This window comes from Lissotriton helveticus, chromosome 4_1 (genome assembly GCF_964261635.1).
Source record: "Lissotriton helveticus chromosome 4_1, aLisHel1.1, whole genome shotgun sequence".
NCBI classification, from domain to species: Eukaryota; Metazoa; Chordata; class Amphibia; order Caudata; family Salamandridae; genus Lissotriton; species Lissotriton helveticus.
Genome location: NC_136063.1, coordinates 1,634,506,161 through 1,634,531,645, shown reverse-complemented (window position 1 = coordinate 1,634,531,645; position 25,485 = coordinate 1,634,506,161). Strand labels below are relative to the sequence as shown.

At 44.2% G+C, this 25,485-nt stretch overlaps 1 protein-coding gene across 2 annotated transcripts in view; it reads right to left on the bottom strand.

Annotated features, from left to right (window-relative positions):
- The window catches only part of TRANK1 (tetratricopeptide repeat and ankyrin repeat containing 1), a 1,265,441-nt gene that overhangs the window by 536,882 nt on the left and 703,074 nt on the right, over positions 1 to 25,485 (bottom strand). For both annotated transcript variants that reach the window (XM_078688288.1, XM_078688286.1), the window contains one exon: positions 1,621 to 1,872. In XM_078688288.1, coding sequence (XP_078544414.1) covers positions 1,621 to 1,872 — 252 coding nt within the window. The remainder of the gene's footprint in view (positions 1 to 1,620; positions 1,873 to 25,485) is intronic.

Genomic DNA, 25,485 nt, shown 5'->3' with positions numbered 1-25,485 from the left:
TGTCATTTACATGATAGAATGCAAGTGCGGTAAAAAATACATTGGAAGCACAACATGCATGTTAAAAAAACGTATCCTGGAACATATACGTGCAGTGAAAAATGCTAATATGGCATATGCTACAGCTAAACATATCCTGACATGCCAAAAAGGTGATTGGAGAGCTATGTGCTTCTATGGAATTAAAATGGTACCAGAAGGCAACCGTGGAGGTGACCCTGTCCGTAGGCTACGTCAAGCTGAATCACGACTCATCATTAAATTCAGGACTAAACAGCCGGGAGACATTAATAATGATCAGGAACTTTATGTCCATTTGGAATAAGTGGTTTTAAAGGAAATATGAACTACAATTGACTTACTGCAATATGGGTACTATACCATTACTGAAGTAAAACCGATAAAATGGAAGTATGATGCCGGGTACTAACCCTGAATACTCCAAAAAATGAATGACATTCAATATTATAAGACTCATCAAAAAGCGCAATTGTCTTTCTGTTGTGTGTAAAGTTTTGGAAATAAGTAAAACTACATATCCCACAATGCCACTTAAGGGCAGATGTGGGTATATAAGTAGAAACTGAGGAAGGACTTACCAACCGTGAGCAAAGCCTTGTTGGCTGAAACGCGTTGGTGGGGAGAGCTTGCTATTAAAATAAGCAAACACAATTTGGTGTGCCGCATCTTTTGTCTTGGAGAATTTAATAAACGGACCTGGACCCGGTCCCTATGTCGAGCACCGGCTGTGGCGCGCCCCTGAGCGAAGGTTCACTTTGGAGGATAAGATATACATATATATATATATATATATACACACACACACACAAGTGTCCCACCCTACTGCTGAAGTCTGCCTGCATAGTGCACCAAGGCATTCAGTGGTTTACATCTCAGAGCCCTAGTCTTCGCCTCCCTTATGTGTTCTGTGTTATATGGATTGAAGCAGGGCCGGACTGGTTGTAGAGGGCACTGGGTGTTTCCCTGGTGGGCCACCAGGGTGGGGGCCATTTTTGTTACGGGGTACGGTTTTATAACCCCCTGTAACAAAATCAGGTGCAGTGTTTTCCTTTTCGAGCAACGCATCGCCCAACCCCCCTAATACACCCCTCCTCCCCGGCCAGTCCGACTCAATTGCCAGGGCAGATTTGCATTCCCATTCCAGCCCTGATTTGAAGTGCAAATACTCCCTGCCCAGGGGGAGGTGTGTACCCGGGGCTCTTTGCACATGGACTCTTAACACCCAGGATCACAGCAACGCCGATTTGTTCAGACTCCTGGTATCCTCTTTTTGAATGGAAAGCTCATACCATTGCACCTACAATGGCAAAACCCATTTTTTTAATTCACTCTTCAGGATTTACGTTCTAGACACCTGCTTACCTCCTCTCCCCTCCCTCGCCAACACATACATTCACTTCATAACACATAGGTAAAAGACATTATCATTTGCACCAGTAACTTAAACTCAAGAAAATGCGAGACCTATTGTATTTCCATTGCTTGCTTTTTAAAAACTTTTCATTAAACATCTATACGTGCACACACACAAACATGCACATTGACAAGAGCAAAATAAAAAAACAGCAAAAAATAGAGCAAATACATGTGAATGCTCACCTCCTCTTTCCAGTAGGCATCTCAATAGCTGCACTCGATGCGTGTACGGTCTAAGGTCTTTCCCAACAACACCAATGTTGAAGTCTGAAAGGCAGCAGTTTTTAAATAGCCCTCCTTTTTCCAGTTCATCCCCACTGGCTTTTCCTGTGAGCAGCAGTAAGACCTCGTGCCACTTTTGCGTGAATAATAAATGAACTACTACCATTTTAGCATAGCTTTCTGCAATGTCACAGGTCATTTCGGGTGGAATTTCTGCAAAGTATGACAAAAGATTTATAAAAATTAACCCTACTAATTTAACACAATAGGAAATGTAAAAACTGGATTGCTGTGCACTAATGCTAAACAATTAAATAAGCTTTGGCAATGTCAATCGGCCTGGCTTCAAAACAATGATGGTATTGTGAATGTAATGTGAAGCACTACAAGTACATAGCATAGGAATGAATAAATACTTGAGTGGAAGCAAAGATCTGTAGTGTAATATTGGAGTAAGTTAAAAGGGCAAATGTAAGTTGCACTTTCAAGCCAAACCTAACTGTCCATGTAGGTTAATGACTGCCCTCCTCAAATCTGTGTCGCTCCCAGAGAAAACCACCATACATTATCTAGTTACCTCACACACTTTAATAGCATTACAATGTCATACATGTAACCTGAAAGTTTGAGTTCAAGCAGCGAAATAAACAAAATGAACACAGCTGTTTAGAAGGCAATCACTTTTTTGTTGAATTTCAACCTCTGCCCAATCAAAATATTTAATCTTGGCCACCAATATGTGGGCAGAGCCGAAATCTCGCTCTAGTAAAGCTCACTCTGGCAACAGTTGCACTGTCAAGCTAGACCATAAAAAGATAACGGCCTACATCCTGATCAATGTGACATTCTACCACCACAAACAAAAATATAATTTCAGTAAAGCATACTACTGTTTTCGCATGTTTAATTTGGGCAATATCTTTTCAAGCTTGCAAGAAAACTGTGCCACAATGTCAGAAGAAATAAAACAAAATTAATGGTATTTGGTACATGCACCTTTTTTTTAGGTCTCGCCTACACAGCGCTCATGGGCTGCTGAGGAGGGCCTTTAGCCGTCGGTCTGTTCACTTTCAAGCACTGCACTCGTGCTTGTGGCGGCAACCACCTTGCGGGAGCGTACAGCGGTGCGCCACAAGCACGAGTGCAGTGCTTGAAAAGTGAAGACCACTCACGCACCTCTCCCGGGCTTGTTAGGTCTCCTGCGCGCGATTGTTAATTAGCCGCGCTAGGGATGCCGGGAGTGGCATGTGACCAGCGCTTGTTTGTTAATCTTTGTTAATTATGAGCGTGCGCGCCCTTTTGTTGCTCACCACAGATAACAGTGCTGATGTTCACAACATTGAGAGCCGTCGAAGACAACAAATACCAAGGTAAGAAGAAAAGGAAAATGCTACTTACCAGTATGCATCTGTTCTTGGCATGTAGAGCTGCAGAGTTGTACACTATGCATAGATCGCCATCTGGTGTTGGGCTCTGATGTTTGCATGTTGTTTTTGTCTTCGAAGAAGTTGTGTAGTCACAAGGTTGGTGTCTCCTCCTTCGGTCGACAGTGCACATGGGCTTCGGCTCCATCGTTAGATTGTTTTGCCAGTAGGGTTAGATGGAGAAGTGAGAAATAGAAAATTGTCCATGCGTGATGTACCTAATTATGATAATACTGGATCAGATAGAGGTATCCGGGGAGGAGGTTGGGCGTGTACAACTCTGCAGCTCTACATGCCCAAAACAGATGCATACTGGTAAGTAGCATTTTCCGTTCGAGCCATATGAGCTGCAGATTGTACACTATGCAAAGACTATATAGCAGTATCCTCCTTAGCTGTGGCTATCTGTATCTGTTGCAGTAGTTTGAAAAAGTGTTTTTAATACAGCCTGGCCCACACTAGCTTGTTGTTTTGCTTGCACATCTATACAATAGTGTTTTGTGAAGGTGTGTGGCGTGGCCCAAGTTGCTGCTTTGCAGAAGTCATCTAGGGGAAAGTCCCTAAGAATGCCATATATGTCCCTGGTTTACGTGTAGAATGAGCTCTAGGGGGAATGGTTAATGTGTGTTTGGCTTTAAGGTAGCATATTTGTATGCATTTTACAATCCACCTTGCAATTCTGGTCTTGGATATAGGATTGCCTTTATGAGGTGGGGAGAAAGCTACGAAAAGCTGTTTAGTTTTCCTAAAGGGTTTTGTTCTTTCAATGTAGTAAAGTAATGCTCTTAACATCAAGGGTGTGTAGAACTCTCTCTGCCACTGACTCTGGTTGGGGGAAGAATACTGGTAATTCAACAGACTGGTTTAGATGAAAGGCAGATACTACTTTGGGTAAAAAATGTGGGTTTGTTCTAAGAACCACTTTGTTATAATGGATTTGTAAAATTGGTTCTTGTATGGTTAATGCCTGGCGTTCGCTCACTCTTCTGAGAGATGTAAAGGTGACTAAAAATGCTACTTTCCAAGTAAGGTACTGTAGTTCACATTTGTGTAAAGGTTCAAATGGAGTACCCAATTGTCTGGTAAGGACTATATTGAGATTTCACACTGGGAGGGTTGAGCTCTTGGTGGAATTATTCTTTCAAGTACTTACATAAAAGATTTGATTGCGGGAACTCTAAACAAAGAGAAATGTTGTCTGTTTTGCAAGTAGGCCCCTATGGCAGCTAAATGCAATCTTATGGATGTATACACTAGGTTACATTGTTGTAGATGTAAAAAGTAACAAATGATGTTTTGAATGGAAGCATCCAATGGGTCAAATTTGTTGGGAGAGCAATAAATGACGAAGCTCTTCAATTTTGCTGCATAGCATGCCCTTGTTGTAGGGCGTCTAGCTTCTTTGATAACGTTCATACAGTCTGGCGGAAGATTGAGGTAGCCAAACTCTAGGATTTCAGGAGCCAGATCGCAAGGTTGAGCTGATTGGGATCTGGGTGTCTTATCTCTCCATTTGAGTGAGAAGCTTTGGTGAGAGGTGCAGCTTTTGATGTGGTACTACTGATAGCTGCAACAGAGTTGTGAACCATGGTTGCCTTGCCCATGTTGGAGCAACGAGGATCATTGTGAGGGAATGCTGTTGAAGATTCCTCACTAGCAATGGAATGAGTGGGAGAGGCGAAAAAGTGTAAGCGAATTTGCTTGACCAATTCACCCTTAGAGCATTGCCTTTGGACAGTGGGTGTGGATACCTGGATGCGAAGCTTGGGCATTTTGCGTTTTGGTGTGTGGCGAACAGATCTATGTCTGGTTGTCCCCACATGTGAAAGAATGGAAGAAGAACTTGAGGATGGAGTTCCCATTCGTGGATCTGTTGTGTTTGCCTACTGAGCAGATCCGCTATTTGATTGTGTACTCCTGGTAGATGTTCTACTAGGATGTATATCTTCCGTGGAATGGCTCACCTCCAGATGCTCTGTGCTAGACGGGATAACTGGAGAGAGTGTGTCCACCCTTGTTTTTGTATGTAATACATTGCTATCATGTTTCTGTACGAATTAGGACAACTTTGCCTAGTAGTTGCGGTTGAAACAACCCCAACACTAGAGAGATTGCCAACAATTCCAGGTAGTTGATGTGGAATTGTTTTTTTTGAGAGGTCCATAAACCTTGAATGGTATGGTTTTGGAGATGTGCTCCCCAGCCGGTGAGCGATGCATCTGTTGTTAGTACTATCTGTGGAACTGGCTTGAGGAACGTCCGCCCTTTGGAAAGGTTTTTTGTGGCCCACCACTGCAGAGAGTGATGGGTGCGTTCCTCCACCAACACCAGATCCGTTAGTTGACCTTGAGCTTGGTTCCACTGACGTGCTAGACGTTCTTGTAATGGGCGCATTTGCAATATTGCATGAGGGACGAGAAAAATGCAAGATGCCATCATACCAATGAGCTGCATGAACACTCTTGCTGATAGTTAGTGTTGTGGCTGAAATTTTTGAACTAGGGTTAGTATCGCATTTATCCTGATGGGATTCAGATATGCTAGGGCTGTGGAAGTATTCATTGTTGCCTCTAGATATTGTTGCATTGTGGACGGTTGGAGATGGGATTTGGTTAGATTTATTGTGAATCCCAGACTGTGAAGCAACTGTATTGTCCGGATTGTGTGTTGAACACAGCTGCTGTTGGGAGTTTGCTTTTATGAGCCAATCGTCTAGGTAGGGGAAGACATGAATTTTTTGTCTTCTGAGATGGGCTGCAACTACCGCGAGGCAGTTGGTAAAAACCCTGGGTGCTGTGGTGACTCTGAACGGGAGCACCTTGAACTGGTAGTGGTGATCATCTACCACACATCTGAGATACTTCCTGTGAGCAAGATGTATTGGAATGTGGAAGTAGGCGTCTTTCAGATATATAGTGGAGAGAAAATCGCCCTGCTGTAGTAGTGGAAGCACTTGTTGTAAAGTGACCATGTGGAAGTGGTCTGATTGAATGTAAATGTTGAGTGGTCTGAGGTCCAGTATTTGTCGTAGAGAGCCATCCTTTTTTAGAATTAGGAAATAAAGAGAGTAGACTCCTTTCCCCTGATAACTTAGAGGAACTGGCTCTATTCCATCTTTTTGCAACATTGCTAAGATGTCCTGTTTGAGGAGCGTTAGGTGTTCTAATGACATTGGACGCTGTCTTGGAGGAATGTTGGGGGGGGGATGAGAAGTGAGTTCCAGGCAATAACCATACTGGATATATTGTCTTACCCACTTGTCTGTTGTGATGGAATTCCAGACAGGTAGGAACTGTGAGATGCGTCCCCTGACAGGAGTGGGATGATCGAGGGAAGCGCAGGGAAGTCACTGTTTATTGTTAGCGGAGTTGCGGGTGTTATTACCTCTGCCCCTACCCTTATTGTTGTTACCTCTGTAACCTCCTCTATTGTATCCCATAGAAAAGGAGCCCTGGTTGGGACTTTTATAGGATGATATGGGGTGTTCTGATGTATTGGTTTTGGAACCTGCTCTATAAAAGGAGAGACGAAAGGAGCCTCTGGCAGATGGGGACTGTAAGGCTCCCATAGACTTTGCTGTTTCTGTGTCTTTTTTAATTTTTTCTAGAGATGCGTCAACTCCAGGTCCAAAGAGGTGCTGTTGATCAAATGGTTGATTTAGGATCGTATTTTGTTCCTCTTGCTTAAATCCAGATACCCTGAGCCAGGCGTGTCTATGTAGCAGAATACTAGTAATTATTGCACGTGACGCGGTGTCAGCTGCATCAAGTGCACATTTGATTGAGGTATTGGTTATAAGTTTGCCTTCTTGTACAAGGTCATTGACTTTGTCCTTATATTCTTGGGGAAGATGTTGTATGAGCTTTTCCAGTTCATCATAATGAGCCCTATCGTATCTTGCTAGAATGGCTTGTATGCTTGCTATTTTCCAAGAATTAGCAGTTTGAGACACCATACGTTTACATGAGGCGTCTAATAACTTGGATTCTTTGTCAGGAGATGGTGTGTCTCCTGACCCTTGGGAGTTTGCCCTTTTGCGTGCATTGGCAACTACTAGTGAATCTAAGGGAAGTTGGCTCATAATGTAGATGGGGTCACTGGGGGCTGCCTTGTATTTTTATCTACTCTGGGGTTAAGAATCCTAGCTCTAACTGGGTCTTTAAACACCTCAGGATCATGTCTAATGAGGCCTTGTAGCATGGGTAAGACATGAGTAGATTTTTGTGGTTGGGCAAAAGTCTCCAATAAAAAACCTTCCTCCACAGGGTATGAATGAAGTTTGACCTTGTGATATGTAGCTGCTCTGTTGCTTAGTTAGGCAAACCCCACATTGTCATCAGGTAGGGATGGTTTTGAGGGGTAAAAGTCTGGATCATTTGTTAGATCAGGATCAGTACTATAATCAAGCCACAAGTCTGGTTCCAGTGGTAACTCATCAGGATCTAATGGCATTATGTCTTCATCTAATTGCCCATGCCCTTGTGAATTGTCACTATCCTCCGATTCTGGAGAGTGTGGTGGTGAAATAATTAAATTAGGGTTAACAGGTGGTGGAGGTGAAGGTGGTGGTGAAGTGGTAGTAGCTATATGAATCTTCTTTGGAGGCACTGGAATTTGTTGCAAATTATCTGGTTTCCTTTTTGTAGGTGGCTTGGTGACTATGTGACCAGTCTTTGGGTGAATAAAGAGAGAAGTCTGCCTTGGATCTGGCAAGAAAAGCTCTTCGGAATCGATAGGCTTGCTTGGCGTCAAAGATTGGTCTTTGGGAGCTGTTTTTGGATGTTTTGGGACATTGTCCGGTACAGCATCCTTTCCCGATTCCGAAGTTTTCGGTGCTTTGTCTTTTGATGGTACCGAAGTCTTTTCCGTGGTTTTCGGCACAAAGGATTTGTCTGTTTGCTTCACGGCCGAGGTTTTATCCGGCTGTTTCGGTGCGGTGGTTTATCCGGCTGCTTTGGCGTTGACGGTTTCTTTGGTGTTGATGCTTTATCGGAGTGCTTCGGTGCCGAGGAATCTTTTGTACATTTCGGTACCGAATGTTTTCCCGGTGCCAGTGGCAGAGGGCGTGGCAACTCGGCCGACTGAGCTTTCAGGGCCGAGGGTGTTTTTCCGGTACCAGGTGGTTGGCTCGAGCCGGATGGATTTCGTTTGTCCTTCGGAGCCAGGTCCGGGGCTTTCAAAGTTTTAGTACGGTGTGAACCCGAGGCCGAAGGCGAAGGTGTTACAGGTGCCATTGGTGTGGGATTGGTTGAGGCTGGGGTTTTAGTACTCACGTCCCTTTGAGCTTGGGTGATGTCATCTTCGACGTCGGCTGGCTCTGGAAAGTTCTCGGGACCTGGATGAAAGATGTCAGGAATGGAACCGGTGCCTCGCTGCATGTCGTGGCGTCGAGCTCGACGTTCCCGGCTGGTCTTTTTTTATTTGGATGAGAGGCTAGCTTCACAATTGTCCTCTCAATGTTCCGAAGAGAGGCACAGATTGCAGACAGGATGGAGGTCCGAGTGTGGAAACTTAACTCCATATTGTGGAAATTTTTTAAATGGAGTCCGTTCCATCGACGTCCGTCTCTATCAGCGCGGGTAGGCCCAGCAGCCCGCGTCGAGGTTCGCAGGCGTCGAAGTGTAAGGGAAGTTGTCGAGGGTGCGCGTTGAAGGAACGCGATCGAGACAATACTGTCGGTAAACTGTGATTGCGCATCGAATGGGGTTCGAGAATGATCCCGAGCGCAGCAAGTCACATTCGAACCCGATGGCGGAAAAAAACAATCTAACGATGGAGCCGAAGCCCATGCGCACTATCGACTGAAGGAGGAGTCACCAACCTTGTGACTACAAGACTTCTTCGAAGACAACAACATGCAAACATCCGAGCCCAACACCAGAAGGCGATCTATGCATAGTGTACAATCTGCAGCTCATATGCTTCGGACACATCTTTACACTTTGCAGGAGACCTTTTTCTAAGTCACGACCTCTAAACTTAAAATAGACAGATGCACGCGCAAACCCAGTATAATTGAAATGTACATACTTTGTACCAATTTGAGAACTTTCTCCACCTTTTTAAAGACGAGCGGACTTAGGCGAAAAACATCAGCACATTCAGGTTTCTGCAGGGCCAACTAACCTAATCTACGGGGCGAACTAATTTAACAAGTCGCTATAGGTCTTGTAGGACACTGTTGCAAACCCCAAACTCCGCAACATAAACTCAGTTCCACTAACCTGTGCAATGAAAGCGCCTTCAGTACAAAAGTAGTGTGGGAGTCTTTTCTCTATGTCACTCACTTTGGAAACTAACAACCAGGTGCATGTTCTTGAACACTAGACCAAACACTGTGATATATGGCAGCGGCCAACTTGGAATGTTAATATAAATTCAATTGATGAAAAGCTTAAGTGGTTTACATTCGCTTTGTATTTTCATTAAATGTGTGTTTGCCAATGAATTGTCATTATTTAACACTTTCTATATTGTGTGGTATAGGCTTACAGTTTTCCTTATTTGCCCATGAGTTTACTTTAACGCTTGCATTTCAACATCCATTACTGTATTCTGTGGTTATTCCGATTTTACTAGTGATTTGTCAGTTGCAGCGTTTCGTAAGGTTTCACCCCCATTCCTCACAGTAGGCAAGAAATAAAAGGCGAGTTCTTTTCGCACGTCTGCACTGCAACCGTGGGCTCAGTATCACAGTTTAACTAGATGATACATTTAATTCCAAAATGGCCGTCAAATTTACCCACTTTGAAGCAGACTGTTGTGGTTTTAGCGCTGCGCAACGAGACTTCTCGGTTGCTTGGTGACTAAGGGACTTTACTTTCGATGGCCCGGTAGCTTCTGCAAGTGTTCAGTCTGCTGTGGATTTCTCTTTTTGTGGTGTCCTAAACACGCATGAATTATTATCTTTGACAGGCGGATCAGACATGAGCAAAGTTGATGATTTCTGTCTGGATTCCAATGGAGGGAAGGTTGTTCTAGCCACGTCCAGCGACGAGAAACACCCTCCCGAGCACATCATTGATGGGTAAAAGCCACATCTTTCCTATACCTCTAAATTCTTCTGCTTTATGGGTGTTCAGAGCGTGCACCCTAGGCCTGCAACCATGGGAGGTTTTTGAAAGTTAAAATAGCTTGAATGTTACAAATGGGCAGAAGGGAGGCGCACTCTATGCTTTTTGCAACTTTCAGTTTAAATTATTCAAGAAACACTAGCGAGGCAAAAGGAAGGGGACAATCGTTATAGTAGGATGTTAAGTTTACTAGATGCAAAAATGAAACAAGTAAGTTGTGCACAACTTTTTATTTCATGGATTCTAGGGGACGGAGCAAACGCGGGTACTATATTAAATACTTTAGCACAAGGGCAATAACAAAACAAGCTATTTTGCTACCCTTTACATAATAATTTGAGGAGTGAGTTTTGTTTGTAATGCACATTATAGTTTTCGTAAAATGATGTGTATTCCACGAAATACATTCCCAGTATCTCAAGTAACATTTGTTTGTAAGGGTGTACCTCGCTCCAAAAAAGTCACAGTTCCCATTCACAGATACAAAGTTCCCATTCTGCAGTTTCTAAATACTGTAAATGAGAACTGCAAATACCCATATTTGCATCTATAATTAAAGTTTTTAAAAAAAGCACTTCTGGCAGTCACAAGTCACCAGCATGTCACAACTCATTTGGGACCTTATACGTGTTTAGGCATGCAACAGTTGATGTTGCACCAAGGATATTGTGCTGGATAACTAAACACTTATAAGGTCCCAAAGGCGAGACCTATTGGCTATGCCAATGCTTGTTGTTTAATGATGCTGAGGTATTCAGCAGCTCCAGGAATGAGCCTTTGAAAAGAGATGTAATGAAGAAAATAGACGCGGAAGAAGAGTACTGTAATTCTATGTCCAGACCGGAGGCAAGGATTAGACTGTTCTTTCTTCACTCTATTATCCAGCAGCCATTAAAGCTTTATGCAAGCAGAATAATATCAAAACTTAATTTCCCATGAGGCATTGGGAAAGAGCATCAATACAGTTCATCCAATCTGCAAACAGTAAAGCCCTTCAAGACTCTCTGTGATTGCTCCTTCTTTGCTTTCTTCGCTCCTCCAGCAAACTTTAGTTAAGTGCCCTTATGTAGTGATTGTGTGTCTGAATAAATTAGGCTTTCATAGCTTATTACTTGCTTTGTTTATATGCTGCCACTTTAACATTAAAGTACTACTGCTGGCTAATCACCTTTTCCACAGTGGCAAGACTCCTCCCGTTGTGGCAACATCTATCCCAAGAGAAGGAATCCCCGCCGGCAAGGCTCGAGAGGGAACTCCATCAAGAATGGCTCCTTCAACACCCCTCAAGGTGAGTGTGCAATCCCACCCGGCAATCAGACTTAGTCCCAGATAGTCAGAATTTGTTCATAGCTGGGAGGCTCTTACATCAGACTTCTGGGTTCTACAAATAGAAAGGGGCTTACAAATAGAACTCTACGGTTCACAATTCAAACCACAGAGACCTCTTTTTTTTCACAACGGCTCAAGCCGATTTTGTGGATGCCGAGATTACTCAACTTTACACAACTACATCCCTAAGGTTTTTTCAGCAAACTCTTCCTGGTGGAGAAGAGATGGGGGGAGGGGTTTACACCTATGTATCAATCTGAGGGAATTTAACGAGTTGCCTGTATTTTGCCACTTCAAGATGAATGGCATCCATCTTATCAGAGACTTACTGCAGGCATTGGATGGTGCAGCTGGACTTGAAGGACTTCTACCTAATAATTAGCATCTCACCTCCCCACAGGCGTTTCCTACAATTTCAATAATGGTCACAGATGTTCGAGTTTACCTCCCTTCCTTTAAGTATGTCATCCGCTCCATGGGGTTTCACCAAGGTATTGAAACCCATGGTGGAACACTTGAGATACCAAGGTATCAGACTTGTTGTCTATCCGGACGATATCTTTCTTATGGCTCAACATCAGAAGAGACTGTTAAGTCATCTCCAGCTGACCATCAATCTTCTGGAGTCACTCGGCTTTGTCGTAAATGAGAAGAAGTCCTCACTTATACCAGTCTAGACCTTGCAGTTCCTAGGGTTTATGGTGGATTCAATCAAGGCTACGCTGAGTCTCCCATCCTGGGAACATACTAAGATAAAGCACAAACTCAGGAAGACTCTGGCCAGACCCACCGCCTCACTGCAACAACATGCCCTCATAGTGGGTCTTCTATCATCATCCAGACAGGCCATGATTCCAGGACCTCAACATTATCGTGCCTTACAAAGCCTCAAGACTTCCCATCTTCAACAGGGCCTAACCTACTCTCATGCAAGTCCCCCCCTTAGAGGAGACCAGAGAGGAACTGTAATGATGGATCTCCCCAATGGAAGCCTAGAACGGGCGTGTCATCTTTGGCTCTCAAACCAAACTGATGAATCAAATACTAGCGGCTTGGGTTGGAAAGCATGCTGCAGGGAGTTCTCCAGAGGAGTAAAACGGTCTTCTACAAAAAAATCTCTTCATTTAAACTGCCTGGATTTAATGGTTGCTTCATTTGCAGTAAAATGTTGGACCAAGGACAAACCCCAGTGTTGCGTCTTCCTCAAGATGGACAATGTGGTGAAATTTCCAGCCCTTTTCCTACTCTTGCCTATCCCCTTTCTGTAAGAGTGCTGCCACCTCCAGTTGCAGTATGGTCTGGGAGGGGCAGGGGAGGAATAGGGGGTAGAGCATGAAGGAAGGTAAGTGTGTTCCCCCTTTCCACAATTAGGAGGCTCCACTGGTCTGAAGTAAGTAATGGCCTCTCAGGTTAGGAGGAAGCTGGATAGTCACCACCGACAGGCTCAGAGAGGGTCTGGGGAAACAAACTTAGTCTGCTTTCCTGACGGTGGGGAGAGGAGAAGGAAGAGAAGCAAGGTTCAAGGTGGATAGATAGCCCTTTCCTCTGCATCCACCTCTAACCCATCTGACCAATGGATTATATTTCTGCTGGTGACAAAAGGAAGATCATCTCAAGAAGCCACAAAAGTGTTGAAACTGGTGAGAGAGCGCAAATTGAGAAAAAATGTAGAAGTGCTCCATATTTACAAGCACGTTGCATTATTTTAGTAAAGGTACATATAAGAGTGTAGGACATATAGAGTGCAAATATATAAGAGTGCCTAATTTGAATAATAAGACATATATCTGTGTGAAAAACTAATATAGAAGTGTGTAGTGATGTTAGAATGATGTTAAAGTCTCATGTTATGTGGCAGTATGAATAAGAAATGTAATTCGGTAAACCATGAAATGTGTAGGCCACATGGCAATTCACAGAGAATGAATAGTGCTGCTACACTGTCACGAGAGATGGACTTTAATATTGTTATAATCGGATGTATTACTAAACATAGAACTGAAATATATGTTTTATAGAAGTGTTTTACTTATTTAGAGTGGTAGTTAGAATACTGTTTAAACAGAGAAATTAATGTCTGCAGGATGTATAGGCCGTTTTGTGTAATACAGATAGGCCTGAAAAGACAAAGTCATTCCTTTTGATTTGTATGTGCTCGTTTGAAGAAAGTCGTGCTAGGCACTAACTGTGATTCTTGGTACATGTTTTACGACCTAAAGATATGATGGAGGTCGGAATTTGGGGCCCATAGCAGAAGTGTCTATTTGCAGGTGCGAGGAGCTCTAATCAGTATGGTGATGAATAGGCTCTTGTTCAGAGGATCCATGCACAGGCCTGTAGGAGGTTTCAGGAATTTCCTGGGGGTACTGTCTTGCCTGAGAGAAGCCTGGGAAGCAAGGTCAACTTTAACGAAGGGTCTAGAGGAGGACCAGCCTGGAATTTGCCGCCAGAACCGACACCACGTGAGGGGCGTCCCGAGGGGCGTTTCGATTGGAAATGTGATTTTGTATTAGGGACAGCACCCCGGGGTGGAGTTAGAACAGAGGATCTGAGGAGCCTAAGAGAGCGGATGGGTAGGCAGATAGGTAGACTGCAAGAAATCAATTTGGTTCAGAGACTAAGGGAAGTGTGTGATCTTCTTTGGAAGTCACCACTGCTGACACCTTTTTAGGTTAAGATCTGTTAAGCAGGGATGTTACTTAGTCTAGTGTAGGGATAGTCTAACCAGAACTTTTCCTTTCTGTAAATGACTCAAGTTGCAGATCATAGTTATTATTGCAACTCTGTTAACATTTGAATTGGCTTTAGTAATATTCTTTGGAAGATTAAGAGCATTTAGAGAATATTTGTTTATATTAGTACCTGTGTATCTTTTGAATCTTATGCTGAGAATTTTGTATCTTCAGCTGTTTTTGGCTTTACAATAAACTTTTAAAACTTATTCTTCGTAAGTGGTTTTTAGAGTGGTTTAAGTTCCTATTTGATTGATCTAGTAGTGGGTTGCCTTTTACTCAATGACAGGTACCAACGATCCAGTCGACCTGAGCTGGGATCTGGTAAGGTAACAACAGACCAGAAATCCCGCGTTAACAGTTGGTAGCAGAGTGAGGATGGTTATCTTCTTGAGGAAGGTAACCTAGACTAGGTTAGTTTACCCCAAGGCCCCTAGAGATCGAGAGGTGGCCTGCCGAAGAAGGTGCTGACAGCGCGAGAGAAAAGCAGCAGTATCGAACGGGAGTGAGTATAACAAGGGTCATGCGTGAACAGATTGCGGTGTTTTGTGTTGTATTTGTATTGTAATGTCATGCGGAGTTGAATGCCTGTAGTGTGAATGTGAGAAGGTTGTGAGCGCGCGCAACCTGGTAAAATCTTAAGTTCGGGGTAGAGCTTAAGTGGTTCGGGTGTATCGAACACCCAGAGTAATTGTCGACCAGAGTAAGGAGGTCATGAGGTACCATTGACCGCCGCAGAACCAAGATAGGGGGAGTGTAAGAGTGAGTGTGTGAGTAACGGACGCAGGTCGAAAGTTACTGTGTGTAAGTAACCTATCAGAGAAGGCGATTGTCTGGACGTACACGGAAAGACATTTCGTCGGTTAAGGTGACAATTACAGTTAGGCTGTGGACGTACAGCCAAGAAAAGTGATCGCTTGGTCGGAAGTAATCATTTTTCAGAGTATGAATGGGACGCATGCATGACCGCGAAGACGAGCTAAGAAAGGAGGGGAACTGCTGCGAAGGGGGACGAGTGACGTCGGCAAAAGCCGCGCTGAGATAGGGCGATTGGTGTGACGTCGGCAAGAGCCGCGCTGAGATAGGGCGGTTAGTGAGGAGCCGCGACGTGATAGGGCGGTTGGTGTGACGTCAGCAGAAGCCGCGCAGTGATAGGGCAGCTAGCGAGAACAGTGCTGAGATTGGTGGATTGTCATCAGGAAGTAGACAAACCGGAGAAAATAGAAAGTTGTAGATTTGAACATGAAGTGTTTTAAATGTTTGAGGAATATTTTTAAGAGAAGAAGGAGAGAGTCTTTTTACGGGGAAGAGGCACCGCCAGAGGGTACACCGGCTCACTATATGGCAGCGAATGTTGGTTTGCACACTATATTGTGGATTGGGGATTGGAGCAAGCTTACGGAAGGGAATGAGGAACTGCTGTTCCCAAAGTATGGGACGTTTAAGTTAGAGGTGTTACATCGGCTGAAAGCAACTATGTCCTCATTTAAACCTCAGCCTAGACCGACACAGTTTGAGGCCCTTAACGCATGGATTAGGGCGGCGCACGACAGGAATCTGAATAGGCGCCAAGAAAGGCTGACACGATCGGTAAGAGCAGTGCGAGATTCCAAATGGGATGAGGACGCCAAGAGGTGGAGGGTACAGACAATCGAGGTAGATAAGTTGTACCCAGTGAGAGAGGTGGCAGGAGAGAAGAGGTTTATTGACGAGGATGAAGAAAGCGAGTCGGAGGACAATCTAATAAATAGATTGTTGATAGATAGACCACCTCCAGACAATAGGGAGACGGAAGGTGCGGGGCTCCCAAAGGAAGACAGGGTTGGCATAGAAGGATATAGGCCACTCCCTATAGCGGATTGGGTACCTATCAAAGATGGAGAGTCACCTCAACCTGATACAGAACAGAGAGTGGTTGGAAGGATCGCAGTGCAGAAGATGCCAACATCTGAGAGAGTCGAGTCTTATGAATTACCAGATGCTCTACAAGTACCCGTTACCATAGGACCTATACGGTCAATTTACCACCCAGGAAGAACAGGTACAGCTAGACAGAGAAAGAATTGAGATGGAAAGGAGGAATAACATGACAAATGCCTGGAGACAATTGCCAGGACCAGTAACGTGGAACACCCGATTAGATACAACAGTGGGCCCCGTAATAGATCAGGGGGGTCAAAGAGGACCGATGGACCTGAGGGGACCACGGCCGAAAACCTATACAGAGCTAAGAGCTGACTTGAGAGAATGGGATGGGTCCACAGAAACACCAAGCAACAGGTCCAGAGCAGAGGCCGAATGGGGAAGTCGAGGCAACGGGACAGTGTCTCACTGCGGGGCAAGTGAAAGCAGTCAGGAGCGTGAGGGTCAAAGTCAGGAGAATAGAGGAGTTATGCGTCGTATGGACGGTAGGGACGGGCAGGGACGAAATGGAGGAAGTACGGAGTGTGGAGAGATGTCTCGTCTCTTTGAAAAAGGTGGAGACCAAATGGTACTGGAGTATAGGGAAAGGTTTAGGTGCACTCATCACGCACCCAATGAGAATATACAGCACTGGAATCGTGGGAACAGTGAAGGGTCTTGCCATGCGTCGAGTGCTCAGAGACCTCAGACAAATGGGGATGAAATGGGGAATAATGGGATGTCTTGCCAACCACCTAGAGAAACCAGGCAGAATGGGGGATGTGGGACTACGAGAGACAATGGAGTGTTTCATCATCCACCCAGAGGGGACGGAATGGCATGGGACATCGAGAGGTGGGAGCATGGGAGGACTCCCCTTAACTCGCCTGAACCTAGACGTAGGACTAGGAGCTGGGATGGGAGAGAGATGAATGGACCCCCTAGAGATGGTGTACTGAAAGCTGCAGTGAAGGCCAAAAGACTTGATGTCATTAGCTTAAAATCTGATTTGGATGAGATCATAGATGAAACGCTACCATTAGAAAGGATTGACTCATACGAACAAGATGAACTGTTGTTTATAGCGAAGGATGTTACTCGAAAGGCAAGAGCGATTCACGAGAAACTATCTGAACTGGCAGACAAGTATATGGTAGATCTGTCCAGAACAAAGACACTACAGAGTAACCATAGGTTACAATATACAGATCAGGACTTGGACGAAAAGAGAACAACTGGATTGAAAACACACATAAGGGAACTGATAACAGGAATAAGAGCATGGAGAGATCTGGACAAATGGGAGGAGAGGTGGTCCAAAAGGGGTACTGTTAGACGGAGCACGAGTGTGATGACTCCGGAGGGAAGGCTAATGCAGATGGAGGCATTCCCTTTGCGAGAAATATCGAATGGGAATTATGTACATGTGCCTTGGAGTAGAGGAGATTTGGCTGCATTTACCAACTCATTTCCGAAGTTAAGGGACAATCCAGTTGAGTGGTACAAGCAGGTAGAAAGGTTTGTGAAAATCTCAAAGGTATTGTGGATTGATTTGAACACCTTATTTGACATCGTTGTCCCAGGAGATTTGTGGACAGCATGCAAGGTTAGTGTTGAATGGCCAACTGCAGAACCAGAAAGGAATGCTCAGACTAATGGACCGTCAGAGACGGTAATGCAAAAGTATGAAAGGGTAATAACTTGGCTGAAAGATAAGGTGCCACCACAAGACATAGATTGGGTAAAAATAGACCGAACAAGACAGGAGCCAAAGGAGACAGTTCATGAGTTTTATGAAAGATTGTTGAAAACATTCAAACAATACAGTGGGCTCGATGTAATGGACCCCAAAGATATAGGACAGTTTGTATCAAAGTTTGTTTTGGGATTGAGACCTGATATTTGTTTGATGATTCAGCAACATTTAATTTGCTGGCAGAACAGACCACTGGATGAGATTTTGCGGTATGCGAGATATTGCAGTGATGAGATAGATTCCAAGACAAAGAAACTAAAAGAAAAGCTGATGGTGGTACAGATGCAGTCAGCCGGAAAGGGCGGACAGCAAAAACAGGGAATGGTGACAATGGGACGGAAGTCGAATGGTCAGAATAAGGATAATGAGGAAAGCCAGAGACCTAGAATAGACTTTGCCACGTTAAAGAAAACGACAAAGTGCCACCAGTGTCACCAGGTGGGACATTGGAGACGCGAGTGCCCTTATAACCCTGAAAACGGAGAACTAGAGTTAGAGGAGGAAGTTCAAGAGGTTCCAGTTCAAGGGGTAACAGTTCCAAGAAGCAAGGTGGCCAAAGGGGGGACTTCGGCTCCGCGAGCTCAGTTTCCACAGCCACCAAAGATTGCGACAGGAGGAAAGATCTTTAAGCAAATGCCTCTTTTCATGGAGGAAGAAAAATGTTACTACATTGATCCATTGACAGGACAACGTGTGAGCAGAGAAGAGGACTGTACCCTCGGGGCAGTTCTAGAGGTGGATCAAAGAGGACCGTTTGTTGAGGCTGAAGTGGCAGGGTGTCCTACCACGTTTTTGGTGGATACCGGAGCTACTCGATCAACTTTGAGATCAGCAGTGGTTCCGGACCTACCAATGTCGGGGGAAACAATTCAGGTGGTAGGAGTCGCAAATAGGAGAATGACTAGCCCTTTGACAGAACCAGTGTCAGTGAAAATAGGGAATTACACAAATGAACATCAGTTTGTGGTATGTGATTCTAGTCCTGTGTGTCTGCTAGGAAGGGACTTATTGTGCAAGTTGAACTGCACCATATACTGCACACCTCAGGGTGTGGAGGTACAGACCACAGACGATGATGCTACCTTTAAGATTGCCAATTCGAGAACGTGTGTAGAATTGTATCCTACTCTGACTGTGGAAGACCTTCCTTGGGGCTTAAGAGATGCTGTCTCATCTGAGGTATAGGATTTTACAGGAGAAGAGATAGGATTGATCAAAGGGGTAGAACCAGTGAAGATCATGGTAAAACCAAATGCTGAATATCCGAGAACGCCTCAGTATAAATTGTCCCAGGAGACGATTGCAGGAATAAAACCTGTGATTGATTCCATGATTCAACAGGGAATACTGAAAGAAATCGTGGGCAGTCCATGTAACTCCCCGATTATGGGTTTGCAGAAACCTAGTGGGAAGTTCAGGATAGTACAGGATCTTCGAAAGATTAATAGCATTGTTGTTTCATGTTGTCCAGTGGTACCGAATCCATCAGTGATACTGTTTCAGATACCATTCCAAGCTGAGTGGTTTACAGTGATAGACATTTGTCAAGCCTTCTGTTCAATTCCATTAGATGAAGAGAGCCAGTATCTTTTCGCGTTCAAAATGGAGAGTCGCGTCTTAACATGGTGTCGAATCCCACAAGGGTTGAAAGATAGCCCTTCAATCTTCAACCAGCTGTTGAAGAAGAACCTTGAAAGTCTAGTACTACCACAGAACTCGGTTCTGGTCCAGTACATAGACGACCTACTTGTTGCGTCAGGAACAGAGGAAGCTTGCAGGGAAGACACCATTGCTTTGCTGAATCATTTAGCTGAAAATGGACACAAGGTATCCCGAGCAAATTGCAGCACTGTCTGACAGAAGTACAGTATTTGGGTCATCGGATAGAGAAGGGAAAGCGCAAGGTGTCTCCAGATAGGATAGAGGCCATCATGAAAATGAATGCGCCTACGACACAGAGAGAAGTTAGGATGTTCTTAGGAATGGTTGGTTATTGCCGACAGTGGATAGCTAACTTTTCACTGAAAGCGAAACCTTTACAAAAACTGACGCACAAGGAGGTGAGTGATCCGGTACCATGGGACAACGACTGTTTAATGGCGTTCCTACAGCTGAGAGAGGATTTGTGTCGTGCTCCGGCTTTGGGAATGCCAGACTATGAGAAACCATTCTCATTGTACTGTTGTGAAAGAGAGGGATGTGTGTTATTAGTGTTGGTGCAGGTACATGGGAATGCCCGTAGACCAGTTGCATACTTTTCGGCTACTTTAGATCCGGTAGCCGCAGCGTTGCCCGGATGTCTCAAATCCGTTGCTGCAACAGGTGTCAGCATTGAACGTTGTGAGAACATTGTGATGGGACACCAATTAGTGGTGTATGTACCGCATTCTGTAGAACTGTTAATGACTAGGACCAAGACGCAGCACTTGACCAATAGTAGGCTCATGCGCTATGAACAAGTTATTCTTGCTGCAGAGAACGTGATCCTTAAGAGGTGCTCTGTCTTGAATCCTGCTACACTGATGCCACTTCCTAATGATATTGAAGGCGAAGACTGTGAAGATCACGATTGCCTTGATGTGACTGAACTATGCACGAAGCCCAGACCAGATATTGTGGATGAGCCATTGAGCGACCCTGATGAAATGTATTTTGTTGATGGCTCATGTTTAAGAGACGATACTGGTCGGTTGAGAGCAGCTTATGCTGTTTGCACCATTACTGGAGTTGTGGAAGCCGCTTGCCTGGAAGGAGTACACTCCGCTCAGGTAGCAGAAATCATTGCATTGACACGTGCCTGTATAGCAGGTAGCAAAAAGAGAGTCACCATTTATACCGATAGCCAATATGGTTTCGGTGTAGTTCATGATTTCGGGCAATTGTGGTCTCAGAGGGGTTACATGACTTCCTCTGGTTCGCCAATCAGAAACGGGGAATTTGTACGACTGCTGTTAGAAGCATTACAAGGTCCAGCTGAAATCGCAGTAGTCAAGTGTGTAGCCCACACTAAAAATACAGATTTTGTGTCACAAGGAAATAGATATGCAGACGAAGTTGCCCGCTACTGTGCAGAGCAAGGGTATACTTTCACGGAGGTGGAAGTAGGTGGGGCTAAGGAAAAGACAGAATTAAACATGATGTTAGAGACCGTTGATACTTGGGAAGATTTGAAACAAATGCAAGACAATGCACCTGAGTCTGAGAAAAGGTCCTGGGAAACAGCAGGTTGTGTGAGAAGTGAAATGGACTTTTGGGTTTCAGCAGATGGAAGAGCAGTGTTACCGGAGGAATTAGTGAGCCCAATGGCACGACAGATACATGGTCCAACACACTTAGGAAGGGATGCCATGCTGAGGGTATTTAGGCAGACTTGGTATTGTCCTAAGTTTAGGATTGCAGCAGAAGCAGTCTGTAGGAGATGTGTTACATGTCAGCAACTGAACGTAGGGAAAAGAACACCAGTTACCATGAGTCACATTGGGAGGTCTGGGGGGCCTTTCAACAGAATGCAATTAGATTTCATTGAGATGCCAAGAGTCAACCGCCTCAGGTATGTTTTGGTGGTTGTATGCATATTTTTCAGATGGGTCGAAGCATACCCTACACGTAGGTGCGATACACTCACCGTAGCAAAGTTGTTACTTAGAGAGTTGATCCCGCGCTACGGGGTGCCAGGTTCTCTGGAATCTGATTGAGGAACACATTTTAACAGTGAAATTGTGAAGATGCTCTGCTCTGCATTGAACATTGATCAGAAGTTACACTGTAGCTATCGACCAGAGGCTTCAGGTATCGTGGAACAGATAAATGGGACATTGAAGTGCCGAATTGCCAAAGTGTGTTCATCCACTTCCTTAAGTTGGCCTGATGCTCTGCCTTTAGTGCTTATGAGCATGCGTAGTACACCCGACAGGAGGACAGGTCTCTCTCCTCACGAGGTGCTGATGGGGAGGGCAATGAGACTTCCAACTGTCCCAACAACTGCTTTGCTGAATATTACAGATGACCTGATCCTGGACTACTGCAAAGGACTGTCTGACGCCATTCATTCTGTGTCCTTCCAGGTGCAGGCTGCTGAGGTCCCATCGTCAAGAGATCTGTGCCACGATTTGTGCCCAGGGGATTGGGTCGTGGTAAAGAAGCACGTCCGGAAGAACTGCCTAGACGTGCGTTGGAGAGGACCTTTCCAGGTTATCTTAACAACGAATACTGCCGTGAAGTGCGGAGGATTGCCAAATTGGATCCACGCTTCCCACACCCGAAGAGTTCCAGCACCCCTGGAAGAAACTGCTCCTCTTGCAGATGAGAATCCAGATAAAGACAGCGAACCATTAGAGGGGATCAGTCAAGCTGTGGGGGTGTCTGAAGAAGTTGGGAGCGTTACAGATCCGGAAGAAGAAGGACAGGACGGCAGTGAAACTGAAGCCGCTACAGAAGGAGAAAGTTGCTGTGAATGCGACTCAGAAACAAATCAAGTCCAGAGTGATCAAGGACCGAGCGAAAGGGCGAGAGATAGGAGAATAAGACGTGGAGCAGCTACTTGGCCCGAAGGAAGAAGAAGGTCAAGCTTGAAGCCAGCTCGAGAGGAAACTCTTGCTCCTATATCTGAAGACTCGGATCTGGACGCACAGGGTCAAGAACAGGAAGGTCCAAGGAGATCAAGGAGAGTGCGAGTGCCTTGCAGAAGATACTCTACTCCTGAGTGGACCTACCTTGCTACAGATGTCCGAAGCACGCAGAACCGGGAGGGTGAGGGAAGTGACCCTGATCAGAATTGACCCCATCATCACGGTGGACATAAAGTTGCTGATACCAGGAGTGGAGGTCGAAGGGTTGCTGACACTCAACATCGTCTATCCTCCTCTCCTGAGCGGAATAAGAGACTTGGTTCTAAATACAGTAGAATTTCCACCTTGCAGTTCAAGGACTCCAATACTTGAGGAGCTCCTTCTTCGCTTGGAGTTATTAAAATGTGTGATGAGAGTCGTTGGAACACGCATAATTTCGGATTGCTAAAAGACTTTGCTAAAGACTTTTGTGTAAAGCTGTGTAAAGAGAAACTTCGTTAAAGATTTGAAGAGACCTTTTGAAAAGAATTTTGAAGCTGCGTGTTACTACAAAAATTCAAAGACTGATTGCGGAGGGAATCATCAGTTTCCAGGTGTGGTTCGTGAAGAGACATTGTGTAAAGAAAAAGGGACATTGAGAAGGAAAAGACTTTATGCTGAGAACGAAAACCAGAGCTACACTGTTTCGAGATCATGGAGACTGGCAACCCGAACCGCAGGACAAAGTGCATAGTAGGCACACTTTTAGTGGGAGTGATTTTTCTTATAGTTTTAGTAGTTACTATATCATATGTAGTGGGACATGAAAACGAAGCAAAAGCAGGACAAGAAGCAAAAAGAGTATCGACACAAAGGCCTACCACTGTTGCTGGGGAAAAAGGGGAAAATACTGAGAAAGAGAAAGCTTTGTTAGATACTGAGATTAAGAGATTACATGCAGATGAGTCCAAGGGAAATTTTAAGTCAAATGCTTATGCCAAATTGCTTTATGAATATATTGATGCCATGGAGGCGAAGAACTGCTATGTCTGCATGCAGTTGCCAGCCTCTGTAGACGAGGGCATCAGGTATCATCATCTTCCATTGACTTATGGAATATCATGTAGTTTGTTGTTGAGCATATTTTATGAACGGGAGGGGTTCGAGTATTACTTCTCGAACTTCGACTCCGTGTTACCAGAGGTTCCGAATTATAAACATTTGAATAGATGGGATTATTACAAGAGTGAAGACAGGTTACAGAAATTTTTCCTTCCATGGAGAACTTTAGATACTTCACATGCCCGAAGAAACAATTTGACTTGTAAAGTGTCCGAAATTGAGAAAAAGTTTATAGGGCAGGTGGATGATCGATATAGAAGACAAAAGATCCTAAAAGCTTCAGGACAATGGAAAACAGATTGGACCCAGGAAGAAAGGGAACACCAAAGAAAGGGTAGTAATGGTCCAATAGCTTTAGATCGAGAGAAAAGGGGAAAATTGTGTATACACAGAAGTCATACATATTATGAGAATGTGTTTGTGGGAGAAGTCAGTTGTGAACATGCTTTCCAATTGGAGTATTACTCCAAAGACTTCTTGAAGGAGATGCAGGTAATCCCAAATGTATATTTTGTATGTGGAAGAAATGCATATGTGAAACTACCAGATAATTGGTACGGATCATGCTATTTGGCAATTGTCTTCCCCAAAATATACCATGCTGAGGATTTAGAATCTAAAAAAGGAGGGAAACAAGCTAGAGACAGAAGAGATGTCAGCACTGAGGAGGTAGTTGGAGATGTATTTGGTGCTGCATTTCCTCTTTTGGGAATAATACTGAATGACATCAAGATTAGAAGATTGGCAACAGTTGTAGATAGGTTGTCTGCCAGCACTGCTAGATCTTTAATGCTGGTGGAGGGAGAGATGCAATCGATAAGGGCAATGGTTCTTCAGAACCGACTTGCTCTAGACGTTCTGTTAGCCAAAGAGGGCGGAGTCTGTAAGGCTTTGAAGGTCCAGGAATGCTGCACTTACATTCCAGACAATTCAAAACCTCTAGAAAAGTACATACGAAACATTACTGAAATTCACCATGAAATAGAAGATTTGACCAAGACAAATGTGAGGGAGAAAGTAGGTCAAGGAATGGGTAAAGTTGGAGGTTGGTTTACCAACCTAGGAAAGAGTTTTGTTTGGTACATATTGAAACCCATCATCATAATAGTGATTTGTGTGATCACTTTGTGGGGATTGGTGCGACTGTACAAATGGTATAGAGCAAACAGGTTGCAAGAGAGAAGACTGACTGCGATGCAGGATACCCAGTACAGGAGTTTGAAGGCTCTAGAGACGATGAAACGAGGGGGTATTACAACAACTTCAGTTTGAAAGGATTCATATCTTGGATGGTGATTTGATAGTGATGACTCCTGAAAGTCATCAAAGGGGGGACAGAGAGCGCAAATTGAGAAAAAATGTAGAAGTGCTCCATATTTACAAGCACGTTGCATTATTTTAGTAAAGATACATATAAGAGTGTAGGACATATAGAGTGCAAATATATAAGAGTGCCTAATTTGAATAATAAGACCTATATCTGTGTGAAAAACTAATATAGAAGTGTGTAGTGATGTTAGAATGATGTTAAAGTCTCATGTTATGTGGTAATATGAATAAGAAATGTAATTCGGTAAACCATGAAATGTGTAGGCCACATGGCAATTCACAGAGAATGAATAGTGCTGCTACACTGTCACGAGAGATGGACTTTAATATTGTTATAATCGAATGTATTACTAAACATAGAACTGAAATATATGTTTTATAGAAGTGTTTTACTTATTTAGAGTGGTAGTTAGAATACTGTTTAAACAGAGAAATTAATGTCTGCAGGATGTATAGGCCGTTTTTTGTAATACAGATAGGCCTGAAAAGACAAAGTCATTCCTTTTGATTTGTATGTGCTCGTTGGAAGAAAGTCGTGCTAGGCACCAACTGTGATTCTTGGTACATGTTTTACGACCTAAAGATATGATGGAGGTCGGAATTTGGGGCCCA